This window comes from Odontesthes bonariensis, chromosome 10 (genome assembly GCF_027942865.1).
Source record: "Odontesthes bonariensis isolate fOdoBon6 chromosome 10, fOdoBon6.hap1, whole genome shotgun sequence".
Taxonomy (NCBI): Eukaryota; Metazoa; Chordata; class Actinopteri; order Atheriniformes; family Atherinopsidae; genus Odontesthes; species Odontesthes bonariensis.
The window spans coordinates 26737327-26757947 of record NC_134515.1 but is presented as its reverse complement, the minus strand read 5'-3'; the positions used below and the strand labels follow the sequence as shown (position 1 = coordinate 26757947).

The 20621-nt window shown below is 40.0% G+C and overlaps 1 protein-coding gene across 2 annotated transcripts in view; it reads left to right on the top strand.

Annotated features, from left to right (window-relative positions):
• The window catches only part of scube3 (signal peptide, CUB domain, EGF-like 3), an 83075-nt gene that overhangs the window by 40404 nt on the left and 22050 nt on the right, over positions 1–20621 (top strand). Inside the window, exons 5-7 of one of the 2 annotated variants that reach the window (XM_075474963.1) lie at positions 6774–6920; positions 10027–10143; positions 16013–16060. In XM_075474963.1, the coding sequence (XP_075331078.1) occupies positions 6774–6920; positions 10027–10143; positions 16013–16060 (312 nt within the window). The remainder of the gene's footprint in view (positions 1–6773; positions 6921–10026; positions 10144–16012; positions 16061–20621) is intronic. The other variant, XM_075474964.1, reaches the window with a different exon arrangement.

The window sequence follows — 20621 nt, the reverse complement described above, 5'->3', positions numbered from 1 at the left end:
AGCTGCAGACACAAAGACATAATGGGCACTTTTTTGTCCCTTTTATCTCTTCATCTCTCTCTCTCTCTGTCTCTTTCTGCCTCTTTCCAATATTATCTGCCCTCATCCTCTTTCTTTGTCCAGCCTTTCACAGACTCTATGCCCCCCACTATAATCACCCCCACACTTCAACAAATATACATCAGCGGTTTAGCTCTTGCAAATGTTGGCGGCCTTGCCGCTGAATTCTCCGTACCTCATTTAAGACGGGCATCCCTTTTCCTTGTGGGTTTGTTGAAGGCCATCCCTAAGCTGGCCAGCCCTGCATGCTCTTACTGACTGCCAGAGTGCCAGTGGGTTTTTTCCACTAACACTTGGCTGTCATGGATTCAACCAGAGGGCCAGCTAGCCTGTGACCAATATCTCTTCTCTTCTCTGTCTTTTGCTTTGACTTGAGAATGAATGCAACTCTGTAATAACATTGAGCATTTCACGTCTTTTGTATCTCTGTATTAGAGAAAGCTAGCAGCTCGGGCATGCTCTACTTTAGTGTCTTTGCTGTTTGGAGGGTGTCAGGCTCCTTTGGGACTGCATAGTGAGGTGACCTTGATAGAATTGGAGGAAGAGTGAGGGGGAGAGTGGCACATACCCAGCAGGTGCTGCACAACTGCCTGTTACACAGATGGGCACTCACTTTTGTGTGTGTAACACCCATACATTATGCATGCACACCTGTTTTAATGCATACACATACTTTAATGCACTTATTAAATAAAAGTCCAAGATATTCTCAAGAGACTTACATGTGTCTACAAAGTTCTTGTTCAATTTAGCCTTTTTAAAAGTATAATTTACCTGTTTACCACTCCTGACTGACTGCAAAACTGTGCTTTATTATATTCTAGGACCACAATATACTAAACCAAACCAAATTGTATGTTAAGCACTCTGGCAGTGGCATGTATCAACCCAGAAATACTGCTGTATTTTTCATTCTTTGCTGTTTAAGCCTTTAAGGGCTCCTTTTTGAATAAGAGATTGAAATGAGCAGCTTCAACAAGGCTTTGTTAGCAGCAAAAAAAATCTGACAAACCAAACAGTAGCACTTGGATGGATACTATCTGCTCTTTATGAACAGAGTCAGTGGGGAAGACTTACTTCCTTGACCGGCTCACTGCCCTGTCTGACCATCTGTGTTGCGGCTCAGCCCAACCCAGTCCGTTCTTTCTTTTTTTTTCTTTTCCATGCGTTGACATTTTTATCCTCCCACTAAAACTTTTAAGGGCCCATTATCTAAGAGGAAGGAATGTTGCTTTAATAGTGTGGTGGCTCCATTCTTAGGCCCCTTCTTTTCAGTTCGTATCCACCCAACACTAGGTAGCTGCTTAAAGTTCTCCAGCAAAGAGGGGACCGTCTCCCCTTTGAGCTGTATGACAGCAGCTCAGCACGGACCTCTTTTCACTGCCCTATGCACTCAGAGCAGACTATAAACCCTTGGCATGCCTTCAACTACTTCAGTTCTATTGTTTTGGTCCCCCCACTACATGGTTCTCAGATTTAAGAGAGCTGTGGTGAAGAACTTGTGGCCTCCTTGGTTCTTTTGAGGATCACATGAGCTGGCATCTTAGCTGGAGTTGTTAACTTTTTTTCTTTTGCACAGTTTTTGTGTAATGTTAAAACTCATTCCTTGCTGCTGAAACCTTACTGTTGTTTATTTTGTTGGTAGGCAGGTTTTACCTCAGCTGGTAGCTCTTGTCTGGAGTATGCAGTCCAACAGAATTCTTGGGAAGATGTTTTACTGTATTCAATACTTGTATGTTTTCAGTAGGTTTTTACAACTTATCAGAAGCTGGTCTGATTCTGATAAGATAATAAGAGTTGGAGAATTAGCTTGTTCATTTGTAGCTCGCAACATATAGAGTTTACGTTGCCATTGCCAGTTAATCTCTCCTCACAACTATCCGTGCAGGTTGAGTTTTGTCATTAGTACATCCTTAGCTACAGTCACTAACCTGTCACCCTTACCTGATAGTTTTTGAGAGAGGGTGCTGTTTGATGTAAATTCTACTTAATAAAATGACCCACTGCTGCTGATATCACATATTACACTGAAGTTTCTGAGTCAATGAAAAACTCACAAATGGATTCTGCTCCAGGAGAATGAAAAAGACCTTACAGCGGCCACTTTATCCCAGAGGATCATTTGTTTGGGTATGAGAATAAGCAGTGGAAATTTATCAAGCTCAACAAGAGCCTGCCTCCTGTTTTTTTTTTATTAATATATATATAAACTGCCGACCAGGACAGGTCCACCAGCACTCTGGTATTAACTCACAACAATATAATTCACTTTCCTAGGCTACTCTAGACTTCCCATCAGTCTAATGATGGGGCATAGATGAAGCTTCATGGTCCCAGCATGATGAGGCGTTTGCTCAGTGTTGTTGATATGTACAGTTTTGTTACAAAATATGTCGGACAAGCTGAAAAGTAAGCTACACTTTTTTTGTGGTGATATAGGCCTTTTAGCTTTGCCCTACCAGGGGAAAAAAAAACAGAACTGATAGTTGACAAAGATCTGCTTTGTAGTAGGGTTAAACTGAGAGATTGTCCAGTACAGTGATTGTCTGCGCTTCTCATCCTCGCTTGGTTGTTCTTTATTGTTTTTTCTCTATGTGGTTAACTCATCATCATCGTCCTTTTCAGGCTTAAACCAATTTTTCTTGAGACAGCAGTCAACCTGTGAAGGAGTAATGTAGTGTAGGCTGTTTGAAGGACAGCTTCTAAGCCCATCTCTGTAGCCTCTGCATTGGTTGAGTTCCCATAATCCTTCACTGAGTGAAGAAAAAAGCCTGGAAAATTTATACAAATAAGCAACCATAAATCAGCCATAAATGGGACCATTAAACCAGCTATTTTATAGCTGTTTTGGCTGATTTACACTAAAAATGTGCAGTGACTGATTGTGGTTTTACAACAGGTTTTGCATTGATTAACTCATTGGCTGCCAGCCATTTTCAGTGCAGAGAGACCCATACTGCCAAGTGTTTTACAGTATTTTGACTGATTTTCCAAGACCCACAGAAAAGTGTGTCTTATGACTATGTACACACCAAAATTACCAAAGGAAAGAGTAGACTCTCTTCTTTCATCAGGAAAAAAAAAGTTTGTTTCTACCATTTTCAGTCCTTTAGTAATAGACAGTAGAACATAGGTTGGTTTCACCAAAAACAGCTGTTTGACCAAAAAAACGGAGAAAACAAGCTTATTTTTTTTTTGTGCAAAGTGGCACTGCTGCCACCTTGCGGGTAATTTTGCCAGTACATTCTCTGTTTAGTGTTTACAAGCCTAAGATTTAGTGACAAACTCCGCTAGATTGTCCCCCAGCCCGCTCCGTTAAAAAACGCAATTGACGTCTATAGACGTCTTTGGCACCGAAAGAGTTAAACAATAAGACGAGCGGCTGCTGGCTGTAGCTCGATTCCAAACTAACCCTTTGACACACATCTGTCATTCCTTAAAGTGTATAAGAAAATATCAATTTTACTGGCTTCTGGCAGCATCACACCTCTAAGTATTTGGTTCAGAGGTCACAAGCTGTGCTGAGAAGATGAAGTTGTGGTTACTTAAATGCACACTTTAATTGCAGTATTCCCCATTTTCCACAAGTGCAACAGATATATGTCTCCTGTATTAAACTGTAAAATCCCAGATCCACCATGAATTGCTCTTTAGTTGACATTTGAATTGCTCTTGTATAGCTCCAAGATGACGTTCTGCCCAGTTTTCTGAATATAAAGTGGTCTGTGATAAACAGTTATGTGCAGTTAGAGTTCAGCAGATTGTTTTAGGGTTTGATAAATGATTTATTTTTATCATTTATCTTTCTTCCCCTCTCCTATCCATTTCCATTTCAAGTTGTGTTTTCTTTCTGCCTTCTGCTTTTTAGTAATGATGAAAACTGTAGGCCCTTGGCAGCAAGTTAGAGTGAACTGCTCATGGTGGATGATGGCTGGGTCTGGGCTGGAGATGAGGGCCATCGTGTCAACACTGGCTTGAATTAGTCCTCAGAGATCTGAAGCCCCAAGTTCTAGCCTCAGCCTCACATTTTATTGAAAGAAGGGTCTGTTGTTTTCATGTAGAGGGGCTGCATAAAAATGAAAGGAAAGTGAAAAGTGAAGTTTGGGATGATTAATACAACCTTGGTCAATGTTTTTTTTAGTCCACTGGGGACTAGTGGGGAATTCAATCCTCTGTTAAACTCATAGAGATGTTTCCTGCTCTTGCTGCATGTAGACACATTGCAGCCGGGAAAAATGATCAGAGAAATTTATATCATACTTAAACATCCACATGACTCACTGTGAAATTTGCAGCACTTAAAAACAGCTGCTCTGTTGATACTCATTCATGGTCTCTTCAGTCAGAAGTCCTGTAGCTTTTTCTTTTGGGCTCAGTGTTTGTTCAGCTCTGAGTCTTTGTGTAGCAGGAAAGGCTGTTGTTGCACTTTGTGTCTGATAGCTCGCCCTGCCTGCAAGAATGTCAACAGCTCTGACGGAAAAGTCTGAGAGGATTGTATGACCTTGTGACACTTGTTGACAGACTTAAGGTGATGGACAGTATTTTACTTGGTGGCCAGAATTGTTGGATTGGCATCAGTTCTTTTAAGGACATACAGACTCAAGATTCCAGCCATCACCCATAAGTGAAATGCACAACATTTATGTTAGAACATGTGGAAAACAAGAGGTTAAAACTGAGGGTGGTTTTACCTATAGAAATGAATGATTAAAGGGGAACTCCGGGGGCATTTGAAGCGCAATCCCATTGCTAGAGGTTGTCAAATACTGACAGTAGGACACAGACTGGTGCAAATCGGCGCTCCCTGTGCGCCGATTGCGCTGTTTGCGCAGCCTGTCATGCTAGCCAACTACGTGGTGGCTAAGGGGCAAGTGCTAACCCTTCCACGTAAAACAACAACTTGCACACTGCAGAAACGTCACACCACTTTATAAACCATCCGACAATAAAGTCACAAGCCTTACCATCAAAACCATATGCATGGTTCTCACATTACTGGCATGGGGACGTTACAAAACAACTTTATAAAACAGCATGTCACTTACCTCTTGTCGGTATGCTCGCGCATGTGAAAGCCCAAAAGAGTCAATGGACGATACTCCCAAATACAAAGCAATTATCTTCTCTAGAAAAACTGCGTTCAAGTATTTAAAACATTACAACAATATTACTGGGCATGTATTGTTGTAATGTTTTAAATACTTGAACGCAGTTTTTCTAGAGAAAATAATTGCTTTGTATTTGGGAGTATCGTCCATTGACTCTTTTGGGCTTTCACATGCGCGAGCATACCGACAAGAGGTAAGTGACATGCTGTTTATAAAGTTGTTTTGTAACGTCCCCATGCCAGTGATGTGAGAACCATGCATATGGTTTTGATGGTAAGGCTTGTGACTTTATTGTCGGATGGTTTATAAAGTGGTGTGACGTTTCTGCAGTGTGCAAGTTGTTGTTTTACGTGGAAGGGTTAGCACTTGCCCCTTAGCCACCATGTAGTTTGCTAGCATGACAGGCTGCGCAAACAGCGCAATCGGCGCACAGGGAGCGCCGATTTGCACCAGTCTGTGTCCTACTGTCAGTATTTGACAACCTCTAGCAATGGGATTGCGCTTCAAATGCCCCGGAGTTCCCCTTTAAATTATAAATAGTGTGAATACCAGTTAGTGTCATAATTATATTGATTTCTTTTGCAACCCTTGAGGCAGGCTCACGGAATCTACATGACATCTCATAGCTGTCAAGACTGACACACTACATTTAGACTTTACAGCTCACAAGTTTATATGTTCTTTACTATGTATGAACACTCCCACGCACATATGCTACGTCATGAACTTGTACCAAAATAAGCTGGCTAATTAAAAAACTTGGACCTCCAATGATCTTTCAGTGTGACAGCAGATTTAATGAGTCATTAATAGAGATGTCCTTTTGTTCACTGCCTCTCTGTTCTCCAGAAGAGAAGGCAAAAGGAAAGGAATATGTTCAGTTTTTAATGAGCCAGAAAGCTAAGATTTGTTACTGTGTTTGTTGTGATGGCAGGCTTTCACAACGATGAAACATCAATCCTCTCCTGCAAAGAGTTCACTATTATCACAGCTCCGAGTAAAGAAGAGAAAGCACTTTATTAATTTGGGTTATAATTCAAAAGGGTCGCGGGGTATTCCAGGTGCCTGTTGTGCCTCAACAATGAAGAAATGAAAGGCCAGCTCTGGGTAACCAAACCAAACCTTTTTGGTTTGGTCTTATTCTTACAGAAGTACAATTACTTTTGATCTCATTCTCTGCAGGAGAAGTTTTCTTTTTTTTTTTCTTAATGCTTGTTCCTCCTTTCTTTTTTTCTTTTTTTTTATGGGGGATTACCTCAATTAAAATTACAGGTCTATGGGATCGGCTCCTGCTGGGAGTTTTATCCTTTCTGCTGGCAGACTCCTTTTTAAAGCCTGAAAAGAGTGAGCATGTTCCAACAAGTGCTTAAATCTTTGTGAAAGGGTACTGGGCATGTCAGTCACCAGCAGTAGGCATATGAAGCACCGAGGGTCAGAATGCGTGACAGGCATTTGAACTTTTTTTTTAGCCCACTTACCATCTTTGTGATATTAAATGTGAACCAAGCTCTTAGTTTACTGCATGGTCTTTGGCTTTAAAAACAGTGTGTAATTTTTGTGGCAGCTAAGAGATAAACTCTCCTGGTCCTGCTATTCTCTTCACAGTACAACTAGAAGGCACAAAGGAGGGGCCCACCTGCATGGACAAGAATCATGGGTGTGCACACATCTGCAGGGAAGCACAGAAGGGTGGCATCTCCTGTGAGTGTCGACCAGGATTCCAGCTCACCCGTAACTTGAAGGATTGCAAATGTAAGTCATCTCAACCTCAAGGGTTGTTCACACACATGCAAAAACATCAGATGACTGGTTTATAGGCTCCTCATGAAAAGGTGATTAGGGTTTGGAAACTGGCCAGTGATGGATAATCAAATTCATTCCACAACAGTCTTACAAAAAAGTTTGAAGCCGACAGTTATGTTGCTTTACCAAGCTGTGACTAATCTCCTGAAAAGTCCTTGTAAAGAAAAACATGTTTTTCAAATAAGGAGGGATCATTTACACAACCAGGGCAAGTGTGGAGGTTACTCGAAGGGGACTGCTCTGACGGACAGCGAACACTTCCTGTTGCCGTGCAACAGAGATCATCCTGTCAGACCTGGGGCCAGGGCTGATGGGGGATTTGTCTGTGTTTGGATAAGGATTGGAGAAGTGTTATTCTATAGTTTTTCTGTGACAGCCCAGGAAAAGGGCAAAAGGTGTTGGGATGGTACGGTGCAGACAGGATGGCGATGGAAGGCTCAGCTCAGTGGTGCTCTTTTTCACTCTGTCATCACAGGTGTGTTAAAGTGCCGTGGTTAATGCGCCTCATGGCTGCCGCAACACAAAATGTACATCTACTTTAACACATGAAAGTGCAAACCACAAACTGTACTCTGCCCTTTTTGGTCCACTGCAAATTTGATTTAATTTCAGTAAAAATCATTTTAAAAGATTACAAGCTTCTGCTCTTATTCTTACACTATAGAGCAGAAGTTCAGCAGTTTGCTAATTGATTGTTTGAGAGTTTAAGAATGTGACCTTTCAGTTCTTCTGCAAGACCGAAGCACAACCCCAATTAAAAAAAAAAAAAAGTTGGAATACTATAAAACATTTAGAAAAACAGACAGAATGTAATAATTTGTTAATCTCATAAACCAATGATTGTTTTTTGTTTTTTTACAATGGAATATAAAAAACTAATAACATTTTGAAAAGTGAGACATTTTACAGTTTGGTAAAAAGTAATTGCTCATCTTAAATTTTGTGGTAGCAACACATTTCAAAATATTAGGAGAAGGCCATGTTCCTCACTACATAACATCCCGTCTTCTTTTAACAACGGTCTGTAAACTGAGGAGAAGAGTTGCTGGAACTTTTTGGAGAGGAATGATGTCCCATTCTTGTCTGATACAGGACTCTAGCTTCTCAATAGTCATGAGTCTTCTTTGTTGTAATTTTGATTCATACCGAACCAAATGTTTTCAGTTGGTGAAAGGTCTGGTCTGCATTCAGACTGTTTTAATAAATATGCAGTAATAGAGTCAGCATGCGGTTTAGCACTGTCTTGCTGAAATATGCAATATGCAAAATATGTTCCCCTGAAAAAGATGTCGTCTGGATGAGAGCAAATGTTTCTCTAAAACCTCTTTATACCTTCTAGCATTATTGGAGCCTTTCCAGATGTGCAAGCTGCCAGTTCCACGGGCACTAATGCACCCCTATTGCATAAGAGATGCAGGCTTTTGAACAGAATGTTAAAGGGGAACTGCGGTATTTTCAACATTAAGCCTCTTTTCTGAGTCGTCTGCAATGTTTTAGAACCCCCCTCACCGCTTTTTTGATGTTTACTGCTGTCTCCGGTATTTGCTTAATTTTGATTCTTCTCAACCTGTTTCAGAATGGCATGTCATGCGCATGTCCAAAAAGGTCCGTAAAAGCACAATAAACGTCCGTTTTCAAAATAATCAACTCACCGGAGTGGTTACTGGTGTGCACTGGTAATCCATATCAAATTTCGTTGCGAAAAGTTGCTTCTGTCGTGTTTTATTTGGCAGCTCGTTCATGCTCGCACTATTTTCTTAGCGGTGGCGGAGTAATATCAACGAACATCCAGTACAAAAGGTCAAATAAAACACGACAGAAGCAACTTTTCGCAACGAAATTTGATATGGATCACCAGTGCACACCAGTAACCACTCCGGTGAGTTGATTATATTGAAAACGGACGTTTATTGTGCTTTTACGGACCTTTTTGGACATGCGCATGACTTGCCATTCTGAAGCAGGTTGAGAAGAATCAAAATTAGGCAAATACCGGAGACAGCAGTAAACATCAAAAAAGCGGTGAGGGGGGTTCTAAAACATTGCAGACGACTCAGAAAAGAGGCTTAATGTTGAAAATACCGCAGTTCCCCTTTAACAACAAGCTGGATGGTTCCTCTCCTCCTTACAACAATGTTACCAAACCATATTCACATATGACTCCTTACTTGCATGATAGAGCTTTACTCTGCATTTGTGGATGGCACAAAGAACTGTGTTTCTGAGCTAATGCAGTGATTTCCATGAGAGAATCATGTCTGTTTCGAATACAGTGTCCGAAGATCACGACCATCCAAAATTGTTACTCACCAGTTGTCAATGAATCTAATCAGTTTTAACACGTTCTTCCAGCTGTTCCTTTTATGTACCACTTACTTTTTAGCCTTTTGTTTCTCTTGTCTCAACTTTTTTCTTAGATGTATTACAGCTATGAAATTCAAAATGAGCTAATATTTTTAATGAAATAACAAAATGTCTCACTTTCCACAATTGATTCGTCCTCTGTGTTCTACTATGAATAAAAATGTGTCCATTTGATTTAGAGGTAAACTTTCCCTTAAAATCTTTTGGGTGATGACTTCAATAAACCCAGGACAGTGGTTAAAAAATAGATTCAGGCTCAGCACATGAACACTTGAATCAGCACAAGCCCTTCTTCACATTACTGTATGCTACACAGACTTTGAACATAATTTTAGACCACCTGCACATAGAGTTTTGTAAGCAACTCAAATGCTGAACAGCATCTAGAAGTTTGTTTGTAGTGCTCTAATCACATCAAACTGAGTCTAAACAGTAAGGAACCCTCAATACTTCAAAGTACTTCAAAGAGTCATTAAATAATGCGTTTCTGAAGCTATGTAAAGGACTAAACGCAGTCTGACTGAGTCCACTGTTCTTACATGATACGGTATATGGTCCAGAGAGAATGGATTTTTGTATGTCATATTCTCTCTGTCTTATTGCTTTCTGTCACCGCTCTACTGACTTTCAAATGTCCAAGAAACATTTGTGTGCAGTCCCCTGCAAAATGATTTTGTGTTTTTTTCGATAGTGACATGTAACTACGGGAATGGAGGTTGCCAGCACATCTGCGAGGAGACAGACCATGGTCCCAAATGTTCCTGCCACATGAAGTTTGTTCTACACAGCGATGGAAAGACTTGTGTAGGTGAGTTGTCTCACCCTGATACAGCTACAGGGGGAAAGAAAAAATATTTTTTAAATGAGAAAATGTAAGACTAGAAATGATTAACTCAGCAGCCTGTTTCCAACAGCAAATTTAATTAACCTTCGAAATTAGGTTCATGTGATAAAATGTAAGTTGAGAAACAGGCCTTGTTACAGTAACTATGTCCCTGAGCTTTTTCTTTTGATCTGTGACATACAAGGACAAAAGGATACCATACACGTGCTTTCTCTTCTTCTATTGCTACTTCAGTAACCTCAACAACCCTGCATCTGCTTTTGCTTCTCTTCCTACTCTGACTTTTTGCTGGACACTGCAGTTTCCCCTGTTCTTCTCAGTCATGTCAGAAACACACCCCTTCTATTAGCCCTTGGGTCATTTCCTCTACCGCTTCCTGTCGGGGATTAACTCACACACCTGACCTAACCCTTCACTGGCATTTATCAATGTTTGTCTCAGTTGACTTAAGTTGAGTGAAAATCATTCAGGTACTCAGGCATATTGAACTATTCTGAAGGGCGCTTTTTAATCAGACGGGGCCTGCAAGAGCAGAGGAGTCAAAGTAGAGGTCTTGATAGATGTGTTTAGCCATGCAGAAGAATACTGGCATTTTATCAACAGTCATCGAACATTTGCGATAAAGTTGTTCAGGTGTAAATGTGAGCCTGACCATTACTCCAGTACAGACGGGCCTCTATTTTATCTTCCTATTTAACCAAAGTGACGTTGTAGGTTGGTATTTACTGTGCAAACCAATTTTAACCAATGTAACTTGTACCTGTAACTGCCCAAGTTTTTGATGGAAGCTGGACTGAATTAGATCAGACTCATTTTTTATGTAGACCAACACAGGAGTAGATTGGAAGGTGCACTGTACAGTGCAGTCTGGTGATGTGCTTGCTTGGTTTTGGTGGCTGTTAAGTTTGAGAGCTTGGTTTGAGTCGAGGTTGATTAGCTCAATGTTTCTGGATTCCCTTCATAACCGCAGCCCTGATGAGAGCCAGACCTATGTCAAGGTCTGGTCAGCCAACCTATTATTATTGCTGTACCCTTGTAGGCCAGGATGATGCCACAAATTGACCGCAACTAAATTATATGTCTTCACCAGCTTAATTCAAGGAAGAGCAAATGTACATTTGGTGTGCCAGATTAGGAAGCAGTCAGCCAGTGAAAATCCCAATATTCCCCCACAGAGTCTGGGGTTACATTTGTGGAGGGAGGGCATCCCTGCAGCCAGCATGTGGGCCCTCCAACTCTTAGACTCTATATTAGTTGTAGTTAGTAAAACAAATACTTTGCCAAATCAACCACTGACAAGAGAGTGAGTGACAAGAACGTTGGAACAGTGCATCAGGACTACTTTTGTGGGGTTCCCAGCTTAAAAAGCTGTTTTATTGAACAGGGCAAAATCTGAATAGATGTATAGAAACGTTTTAGTTTCCTGTGCTAAATTTCACATGTGTTAAATCTTTACACATTGTACATAGTGAAGTGATAATTACCTCCAATTAATCCAGAAATAATAAGTGTTCTACAGAGTGTAAAGGGTATCCATAGAAACAACACAAGGTGGAAATACACTCCTATTTATTCTCACTAGTGATTTGTAAATGGACTCATTTATTGTCTGCATCCAAAAGCAACACTGCATATGCTCACAAAACATCTTTTGTCTTGTCAGTGACTGTGTCATTTGGTTCTTTCAGTATGCTGTTGCTTCCCGCCCCCCCCCCCCCCCCCAGTCCATTTTGCAGCGCTTTTCATATGCATTCTTCCACACTTTCATTCATTTATTTTGTGGCGGTTATCTTCACCCAGGCTTGGCCATGTATCTTCTATGAATGCACCCCCTGTGTCTCGAAAGTGTTCATTCTTCGTTTCTTCTGTCTCACCTCTCTTGGTACTGTGCACACTGTTGGGGAAAATGTGATGTCGGTAGAGCTTGTATGGATGGCACACGTAGACATGCACAAACACAGACTCTTTGAAGTCAGATTTTTGACTGAAACAATCCCAAAAAAAATGTTTTATTTGTGCTGAGTGTATCAGTTAGTTCAGATATCAGAAAAGAGCAGCCCTCATGTGGAAGCATTCATGCTGTTAACACAGCAAATCATAAACATTCACAAATCGCAGGCAGATGCAGACTTGCTCTGGAGTTCAGTCATCTGAAGAGTTGGCTGCACTATGCAAAACATACAAAAAGAGAATGAGAGATGCATTTTATAATTCAAACTGAAAGTTATACAAACAACCACACAAACACACTTGCATATCCTGCATGCATGCATCAAATGCATGCAAACACGTGTTTACTACAGGCATATGCCCAACACATAAACACATTGCTCTAATTTCGGGTGGTCTGTGTGTTCACACTGGTGTACTCTGATCTATCTGACCTGTCTTCAAACTTTTTAGAATCACCCTTTCTAGATGCTACATGTTGGGATTGGGACATGTTGGTGGATCCATGGCAGATGATTCAAACTATGTATGCTTTGTGGGGTTTCTACTTGACTTAACGATCTGCATCTGCTTCATCATCTTGCATTTCAAAAAAGCCACTCAAGGATGCCACCATGAGCAATTCAAATAATACATATGGCAATTACAGGGGGTGGAAAAAAAACCTTTATTTTGAAATATATTTAAACTTATACTGGAATAACAGTGAAATATTAATGCAATTTTGCTTCAGTTTCACCATTTCATATATTTTCTTAAAAGAGGACAATCCACCCATGTACTATACATCATAGATGAGTATGATTATCTGCATCCTATACCACCAGTTTTTCAAAATAAGTTGTTACACTGAAAAATGTAAATACAATCAGAATGCAATGTTTTTCTAATCTCACAAAAAAAAAATGTTCTGCTCACAATAGAGCATAGAAAGACAATTTAATGAGAATCCTCAATTTGATGGCAGCAACACATCAAAAAGTTAGGACAGGGGCAACAGAAGTAAGTACCTTAAAGCTTAAGGAACATCTTGCAACTAATTAGGTTAATTGGCAACAATTCAGTACCATACTTAGCATAAAAAGAACACTATCAGAAGTAAAGATGGGCAGAGGTTCAGTTAACTGAAAAAACCCTCCATCTGCAAATTGTGCAGCAATATCGGAATATTGTTCCTCAACATAAAAGTTAAAAGACTTTGAATATTCCATCATCTACAGTACATAAAATCATCAAAAGATTCCAACAATCTGGAGACATCTTTATACGCAGTGGACACAGCTGAAAATCAATATTGGATGCCTTTGATCTTCAGACCCTCAGACAGAACTGCATTAAAATGCTCTCATGATTCTGTCATGGAGATCCCTGTCATGGGCTCAGGAACACTTCCAGAAATCATTGTCTGTGAACACAGTTAACTGTGCCATCCATAAATGGAGGCTTAAGCTCTATCATGCAATGAAGAAGTGAATGCTGTCATCTTTTCTGGGCCAAAGCTCATTTAAAATGGACTGAAGCATAGTGGGAGACTGCATTAAAAACTATGTTATCCGGAAGACAGAGACCATCTGGCTTGTTATTATCATTAAGTTCAAAAGTCTGCAGCTCTGGGGTTGCATTAGTACCTATGGAATTGGCTATTTGCACACATGGAAAGGGCATCATCAGTGGTGAAAGGTATATACAGGTTTTAGAGCAACATATGCTCCCGTCCAGATTATGTCTATCGGGAACTTCTTGCATATTTGCAAGACAATGCAAAACCATATACTGCATTTATTACAACAGCATGGCTTCTAGTATCCTGGACAGATCCCGGACTGGCCTGCACCTCACCTGACCTTTCACCAACTGAAAACCTTAAACACGTCATAGATCCATCCCTCCATTTTCTATACCCGCTTAATCCGATTAAGGGTCGTGGGGGGCTAGCCTATCCCAGCTGTCATTTGGACATTTGTACTCCCTGGACAGGTTGCCAGTCCATCTCAGGCCCCTGAGACACAAACGCGCTCACGCTCACTCCCAGGGACAACTTAGTCACCAATTAACATGATATGCATGATATGGATTCGAACCAGGAACCCTCTTGCTGTGAGGCGATGGTGCTAACCACCATACCGTTTTTAAAAAAATATATGAGAATAATCTCCCAAAACGGGGAATTTGTTTTCCACCATAAAGAACAGTTTAGTCATTTAGTTATTAGTCATTGTAAAAAAAGTCAGTGATTGAGTTATTACTGTGGGATGATATCCTGCAAAGTTCTTTGTTGAACTGAAGAAGCGTCTGACTTGACACACTTTGCTGTTTGATCACTACGTTATGTAGAGGGTGAGCATGAGATTTGCAAATCCTTGCATTCTGTTTTTGTGTACATTTTACAAAGAATTGTAAAATGTCTGTTAAATTAAAGCTAGCAGTACACTCATATGGCTGTAGAAACAGGATTTACAGTACAGTTAAGTCATAATTTGACATTTATAACACAGCAGATACAATAACACAAGATACAAGATAAAATAAAACAAATGCTCTCTGACATTGCTTATAGTGATGGCACATATATTGTATTATTAGGCTACTGTCAGCTTTTGACATAGCAACCTAACACCCTAAATTCTGAGGTTATCTGATCATAAAAGGCACCATAAAGTTTAGAAATGAGTCTGGCTGTCCCTGACTTTCAGCTTGCAGCACTAACCACCGCTTTATCTGTTCTGTCAAGGCTCACAGTGCTCATACTAACTAGCAGAAGCCTCATCTCACATACAAACAATGAAACTGGTCTTTGTCTGCACTGTGTGAAACATTTATTTGCATGACTGCATGTTGCGAGGTAACACTTTTGTCTTGAGATGTCACCCTTTCAATTTAGGGAAAGACCTGTTATTATTAGTTTGTTGTCTGGATTTGGAATATCATAATTGCTGATTGCTCGGTCATTACCAGTAAGAGGCTGTGTTTTCTTTTGCAGAAACAGAATGCAATTTTGTTATGTCTTCATCTTCTCCGACTGGTATAAATGAACATGAAAGATTTGTTAAATGCAGGAGAAATAGTCCCTCGTGATCATCTATCATTCATGCCATCCACCTTATTCCATAATGAATTTAATAAATTATGCTTTTTCATTGCACTAAACCAGTGTCTGCTTGAGTTAGCAGGTTTCTTAGAGCTTCCTTTAAGATAAATGATCTGGGAATGCTACCTGCCGCACTTGAAATGGGATAATATGATCATGTCTCATCTTCTATTATTGAGAGGAATGGTGATGTTGTAAGGAAAAGGGCTCAGGTAACTGTAGTATTACTGTAAGGTAACTCAATAAAACTTATGAATCTCAAAGAAGAGTTGTGCTGTTATGGCCGGCACCAACATTGAAGCTAAACTGAATGTGTGACCCACAATGTTAGGAACATAAATGGAAATTGAAGCATTTGTTCCTGTCAGTGATGGTGTTCATCATCAGCTGAAATAATGTTGCTCCATCATATTATGTCAGCTTTTGAATTCTCAAGATTGTGTTCCACATCGTTTGATACGATGTCCAAATCCATTACTATGAATCCAAATTTTCTTGATTTATTTTGTATCAGCAGAATTGTTGCGGGTTGTCATCCCATCCCTCTATCAGTGCAGCAGAAATCAAGATTATCCCATTTAAGGTGTGTGGTTGTTATTCATACACAGGATCTCTAAGAGAGAAAGTTACAGTACATGTAGCACACTGCTAACTCTCAAAGAAAGTGGCTGGGAATAAGGTGGATAAACTGTTACCTCACACAAATACTGTGTAAAGTAACAGTTCAAGTGCACAGAGAACTAAAATGGTGTTTTTACAATGTGTGCGTGCATGTGTGTGTGTGTGTGCATGCAGGGGAGAGGAGTGTCCAGCCCCAGGCAGCCCCACAGCTGTTCCCTAATGGTAAATATGTGTTCATCTGGCTCCTCTCTCTGGGGGTCTGTGGGTGTGGGGAATCAAGGAAGCTAACTGAGCAGACACTGATCAGGCCCCTCCCCTCCCCACAGGGGCATCATTCTTCTGAACTTTGACCTCTAGCTCCCCCACCACCTTCATTTTACTTCTGTGAATGCCCTCTCAATAACAGTCACTGCCTGTGTCAAACCACACCTTTTGAAAACACAGCTGCAAACAGGGAGCCTCTGACCTGCAGCATGAGCATTATATAACAAGATGGAGTTATGCTGCATCAGATATTGTCACATAGGCAAGTTTAATTGGTCAGAGTGACCGCACTACATGCAGTCTTTTTGACATAGACTCATTTACTCAGGTACTGTATGGAAGTGGTTGAATTGTTTTTTAATTCAGGGGTAGGGTTAGCCAATTGTTTTTGTTTGTCACATTTAAGATTCTAAAAAGAAAACCATTAGATATTTCAAAACAAAATACAAAACAAATGGAGTAAAAAACTTCTTTGTCCAGGTTAGTTCAGTTTGCCCTAAAAATTTAACCCAAGACTTTTAATGCAGAACTTTGACAAAGTTTCTACAGTGTGGAATTTCGTATCTGTAAAGAAGAAGTATTACAATGATTGCCGAATTTATTTTCCTCATGCAAAAAATTCTAAATATATAAACTGATCACATTGTAGGACTCTTTCTTATGGTGTTGTGAAAAGGCAGTCAGTACAACAAAATATTCACTTTGGAGTAAATAATTGATTTTGCAGTGATTATATTATTTTACTTCAGGCAGATGAATTTTTTATTGCTTCTCCCCATTGCTCACTGTGTTAGCACTGTAGATACAGGGAAGTGAAAAAGTGTTGAAACATTCCTTCTTTATATACTTACAGGAAACTGGACATGGGGATTGAAAAATATGCAGACAATGGAAATTCAGTATACAAAGTAGTAATCAGGTCATTTCAGTATTAGGCAAAAACGGAGTTTGAACAATTCTAGCCAACCAAACCTTGAGTGTTTTGGCGTACATCAACTTTTTCTCCCTGTTTCCTTTTCTTAAGAATGGCTTCCTGACAGCCACGCTTCCATGGAAATCATTTGTTTTGAGGCTTTGATGAACAGTAGATGGCTCAACCCAAGGGCCAGATACACATTAGTTTCAAAGGGAAAACATATAGGAGCCCAGCTTTTATTTGTAGTAGAGCATTTCTACATGAAAGCATCAGTACTTCAGTTCAAGGACTTCTACAGCAAGTTGGATTTACCAGAAGTCCAAAACATCATCAGTTTACTGTGTTGGCTTTTAAGAGTCAGACCAAAGACTTCAGCTTTATTTGTGTTTTTATATGACTGAAATGAGCTAAATTAAGCTTGCACCATTTCAAACACTTGGATGTGGTGATCCTAAACTCCATCATCACGGCCTATTAGCTGCGACAAGGGAGCCAATAATGTGTCCATGATTCAGCTTTACTTTATACAAAACACAGAACACATAACCCCCAAACCTGCATTTTCATACACATGTACTTATGTCCAAACCTGCTGAAAATAATTAATTTGAAGAGTTCCTTCATCTGTTTTATGTACAAAAGTAATTTGTTTCACTACATTTGCAGTAAAAGGAACCACGGTGAGGTGGGGGGAAAGTATTGAAACTGGATTATATCACTCTTGCATTTCAGCCTAATTTTTAAGATGGGTTGTGCTTTCATAGAAATGGTGAAGATACCAGGAAAAATCAACTCATAAATCTGTGAAGACATATCAGGCCTTGAGATTTACGATTTAATTATACTATGTAAGAATCTGAGGGAGGAAGCCTGTTCTCAGAGGAGTAGCCTATTCACTGAACCCAGATATTACATGAGGGTTTTGTGTTACTGTTTGTTGCAAGTGTATGTTCATGAACACTTAGTTCCCCCACATGCAACAACATAACAGTCTGAGTCTGACCTATTTCAAGATTTGGTGTCCTAGTTTCTGTATTTTTTCCTCAGAAATAGAAACGTAAGGAGAGATATTTTGCATGCTGCTGTAACAGGTTTGTCTCCTGATATTGCACTCGAAACTACCCAAGAAAATCCAGTGTGTTATTAAAAAGGATATCTTTTTTTGCCAAGGCTACCCATTACTGCTAAGACTCTGTGTTGGGCCTATTTGGGAAGTCTGTCCACTCACCCATTGATGTATTTCATATTTTTGTGTGTGTGTGTGTGTGTGTGTGTGTGTGTGTGTGGTAATCTTAATTAGCTGATGACAAGCTGCTTGTCAACAACCCTGATTTAAATGAAGAAGTGTCGCAGCCAGAAATCATGTGGCCTCTGTTAAGAAATTATAAACACTGTCTGAACGCCTCTGAATGTAACACATACCACAGAGAATGTGCTTTGGACTAAACTCCCTGCGCATCATACTGGAGAATATTTACAGATGTCGGCCTACTCCTACTGTAATTGCATGTCCCAACCCAGTGCGCTGTAGATGTGTCTGGTGCACATCCAAAATACACATACCAGAGCGTGTGCCGCTCTCTTGTCTTCACAAAACCATAATGTCAGAAATGTTTCTTTGCTCTCTTAACACATGATCATTACAGTTTGATGAGATGGCTGCCGAATAAGCATTTTAGAGGCATGTCCTGACATTGTCTTACCGTCTCATCTGCCAACTGTCTTTGTTCACACTTTGCAATTACGGGAACCCACAGAGCTCTGCTCTCATGTCTCTGTCTTTCTCCTGCAAAGATCTAAGGCTAAACATTCAAGGAACGTCTTTGTTTCTTTAAAACATGAATGGAAATGTCTCTGTGTGACAGAGAGAATAATGGCAACACCTCACAAAAAGAATTTTTGCCCTGAGGGGTGCAGTGACTCATTCTGGAGGAACACTTCATTTTTTCAAGTCAACAGCCAAACAAACACATCTCTCCTTTCAGTTCTTCTTCAGAAGCTACGCCCCCCAAATTCATGGATGCACATTACCATGGCAACAACACTAACAACTGACCAAAAGAGAAACATTCCAACCATGTGCTGTGTGGAAGTGGATGTCTCTTTCTCATTAAAAAACAAATATTGTAATATAAAAACCTAATCAAATGAACAACATGCAAGCACTCAAAGCATCCAAAATACAGAGAACAAAACCAAAAGAAACAGTTTCACCCTGATGCGTTGACAGAAGAAAACACTTGAACGGTAATTCTGCACCGCACAGTCCAAATAATCCCACATGAAGAAGTGTCCACCTCCTCATCCCTTTGCTATGTTGCATTTCAGTCATTTGTTCTAAAGCAGGGCTTTTGCAATTTCTCTTGGTTTCTTTTTTTTTTTTTTTTGGTAACCACAGTCATTTTCCATCCACTTTTAATGGGGAAGAGAGAAGGAGGTATTTAATCGGTCATGTGACCACTTTCTACATAGCTGTAAGTACAAGAGAAGGGTTTATTTTAACTGAGATATCACAACAGAGTCAAGTGATCTCAGCATTTAAGAAATGTGACAAAATGGTAGAAACGGGTAGAGACAAATGTCAGCAAACTGACCTGAGTCTATGGAACTGAGCAGTGGACTGTTTTATTTACCATGTGTTCAACTTTATATTCGTCAGACTCCTTCTCCCCAGGTTTACAGTCTATCTTAAACAAACAAGTCTATAAACAAACGGTAAAACGCTCATGTCAGGTGGGATACATCAGGCAAAGAGTACAGTTTACAAAAATTATGACGATGAATTGAACTGTGAAAAAAAAAAAAACAGCAGTTAAAATGGGAAACGAGGCAGTTATCCAAGAAAACCCTCTCAGATGAATCCGGATAGCATGCAGTTTGCATGCAGACATTGAAATCTATACACTACTTGCCAAAACATAACAAGTAGTTAGTGACACACTTTAATATTTTGTTAGTCCAACTTTGGATTTGATTACAGCATGTATGTCACAACATTTATTTTGTGAAACAGTTTCATTATTTCTTCTTTTTTTTGCCAAGATCCTTTATTGATGATGGGAGAGTCAGACTGTTGCTATAGGTCTTTACCAGCAAATCCCAGTTTCTGAATGGGGTTAAGGTCTGGACTCTGAGATGATGAATCCATAGCTAAAAATGATGTCTCATTCTCCCTGAGCCACCCTTTCAGAATGGAAGCCAATGAATCCTGGAATCTTTAGATGGAAATTCTGGGCTATCAGTGTGTATTCAGATAGTCAGCTGACCTCATTTTTTGGGTATATGATGTTCATTCACCTACACCTGAACAACTGAAGCAACCCCAGATCATAAAGCTGCCCCCACAGGTTTGTAAACACTTAGACTATGTTCACATTGCAGGTCTTCATGCTCAATTCATATCTTTTGCTGAGATCCGATTATTTTTTTTTTGCTTGGTTGTTCATATTCTAATTTAAATGTGACTGCAATCAGACTCCAGTGTGAACAGTCTACGGTCCTGACTTGCATGCGCAGAAGAGGACCTGATGTCACACGCAGCATGCTGAGTTTGCAGAAAAAAATTTGGATGCGACACATGTCAGTGTGTGTATCAGTTCTGAA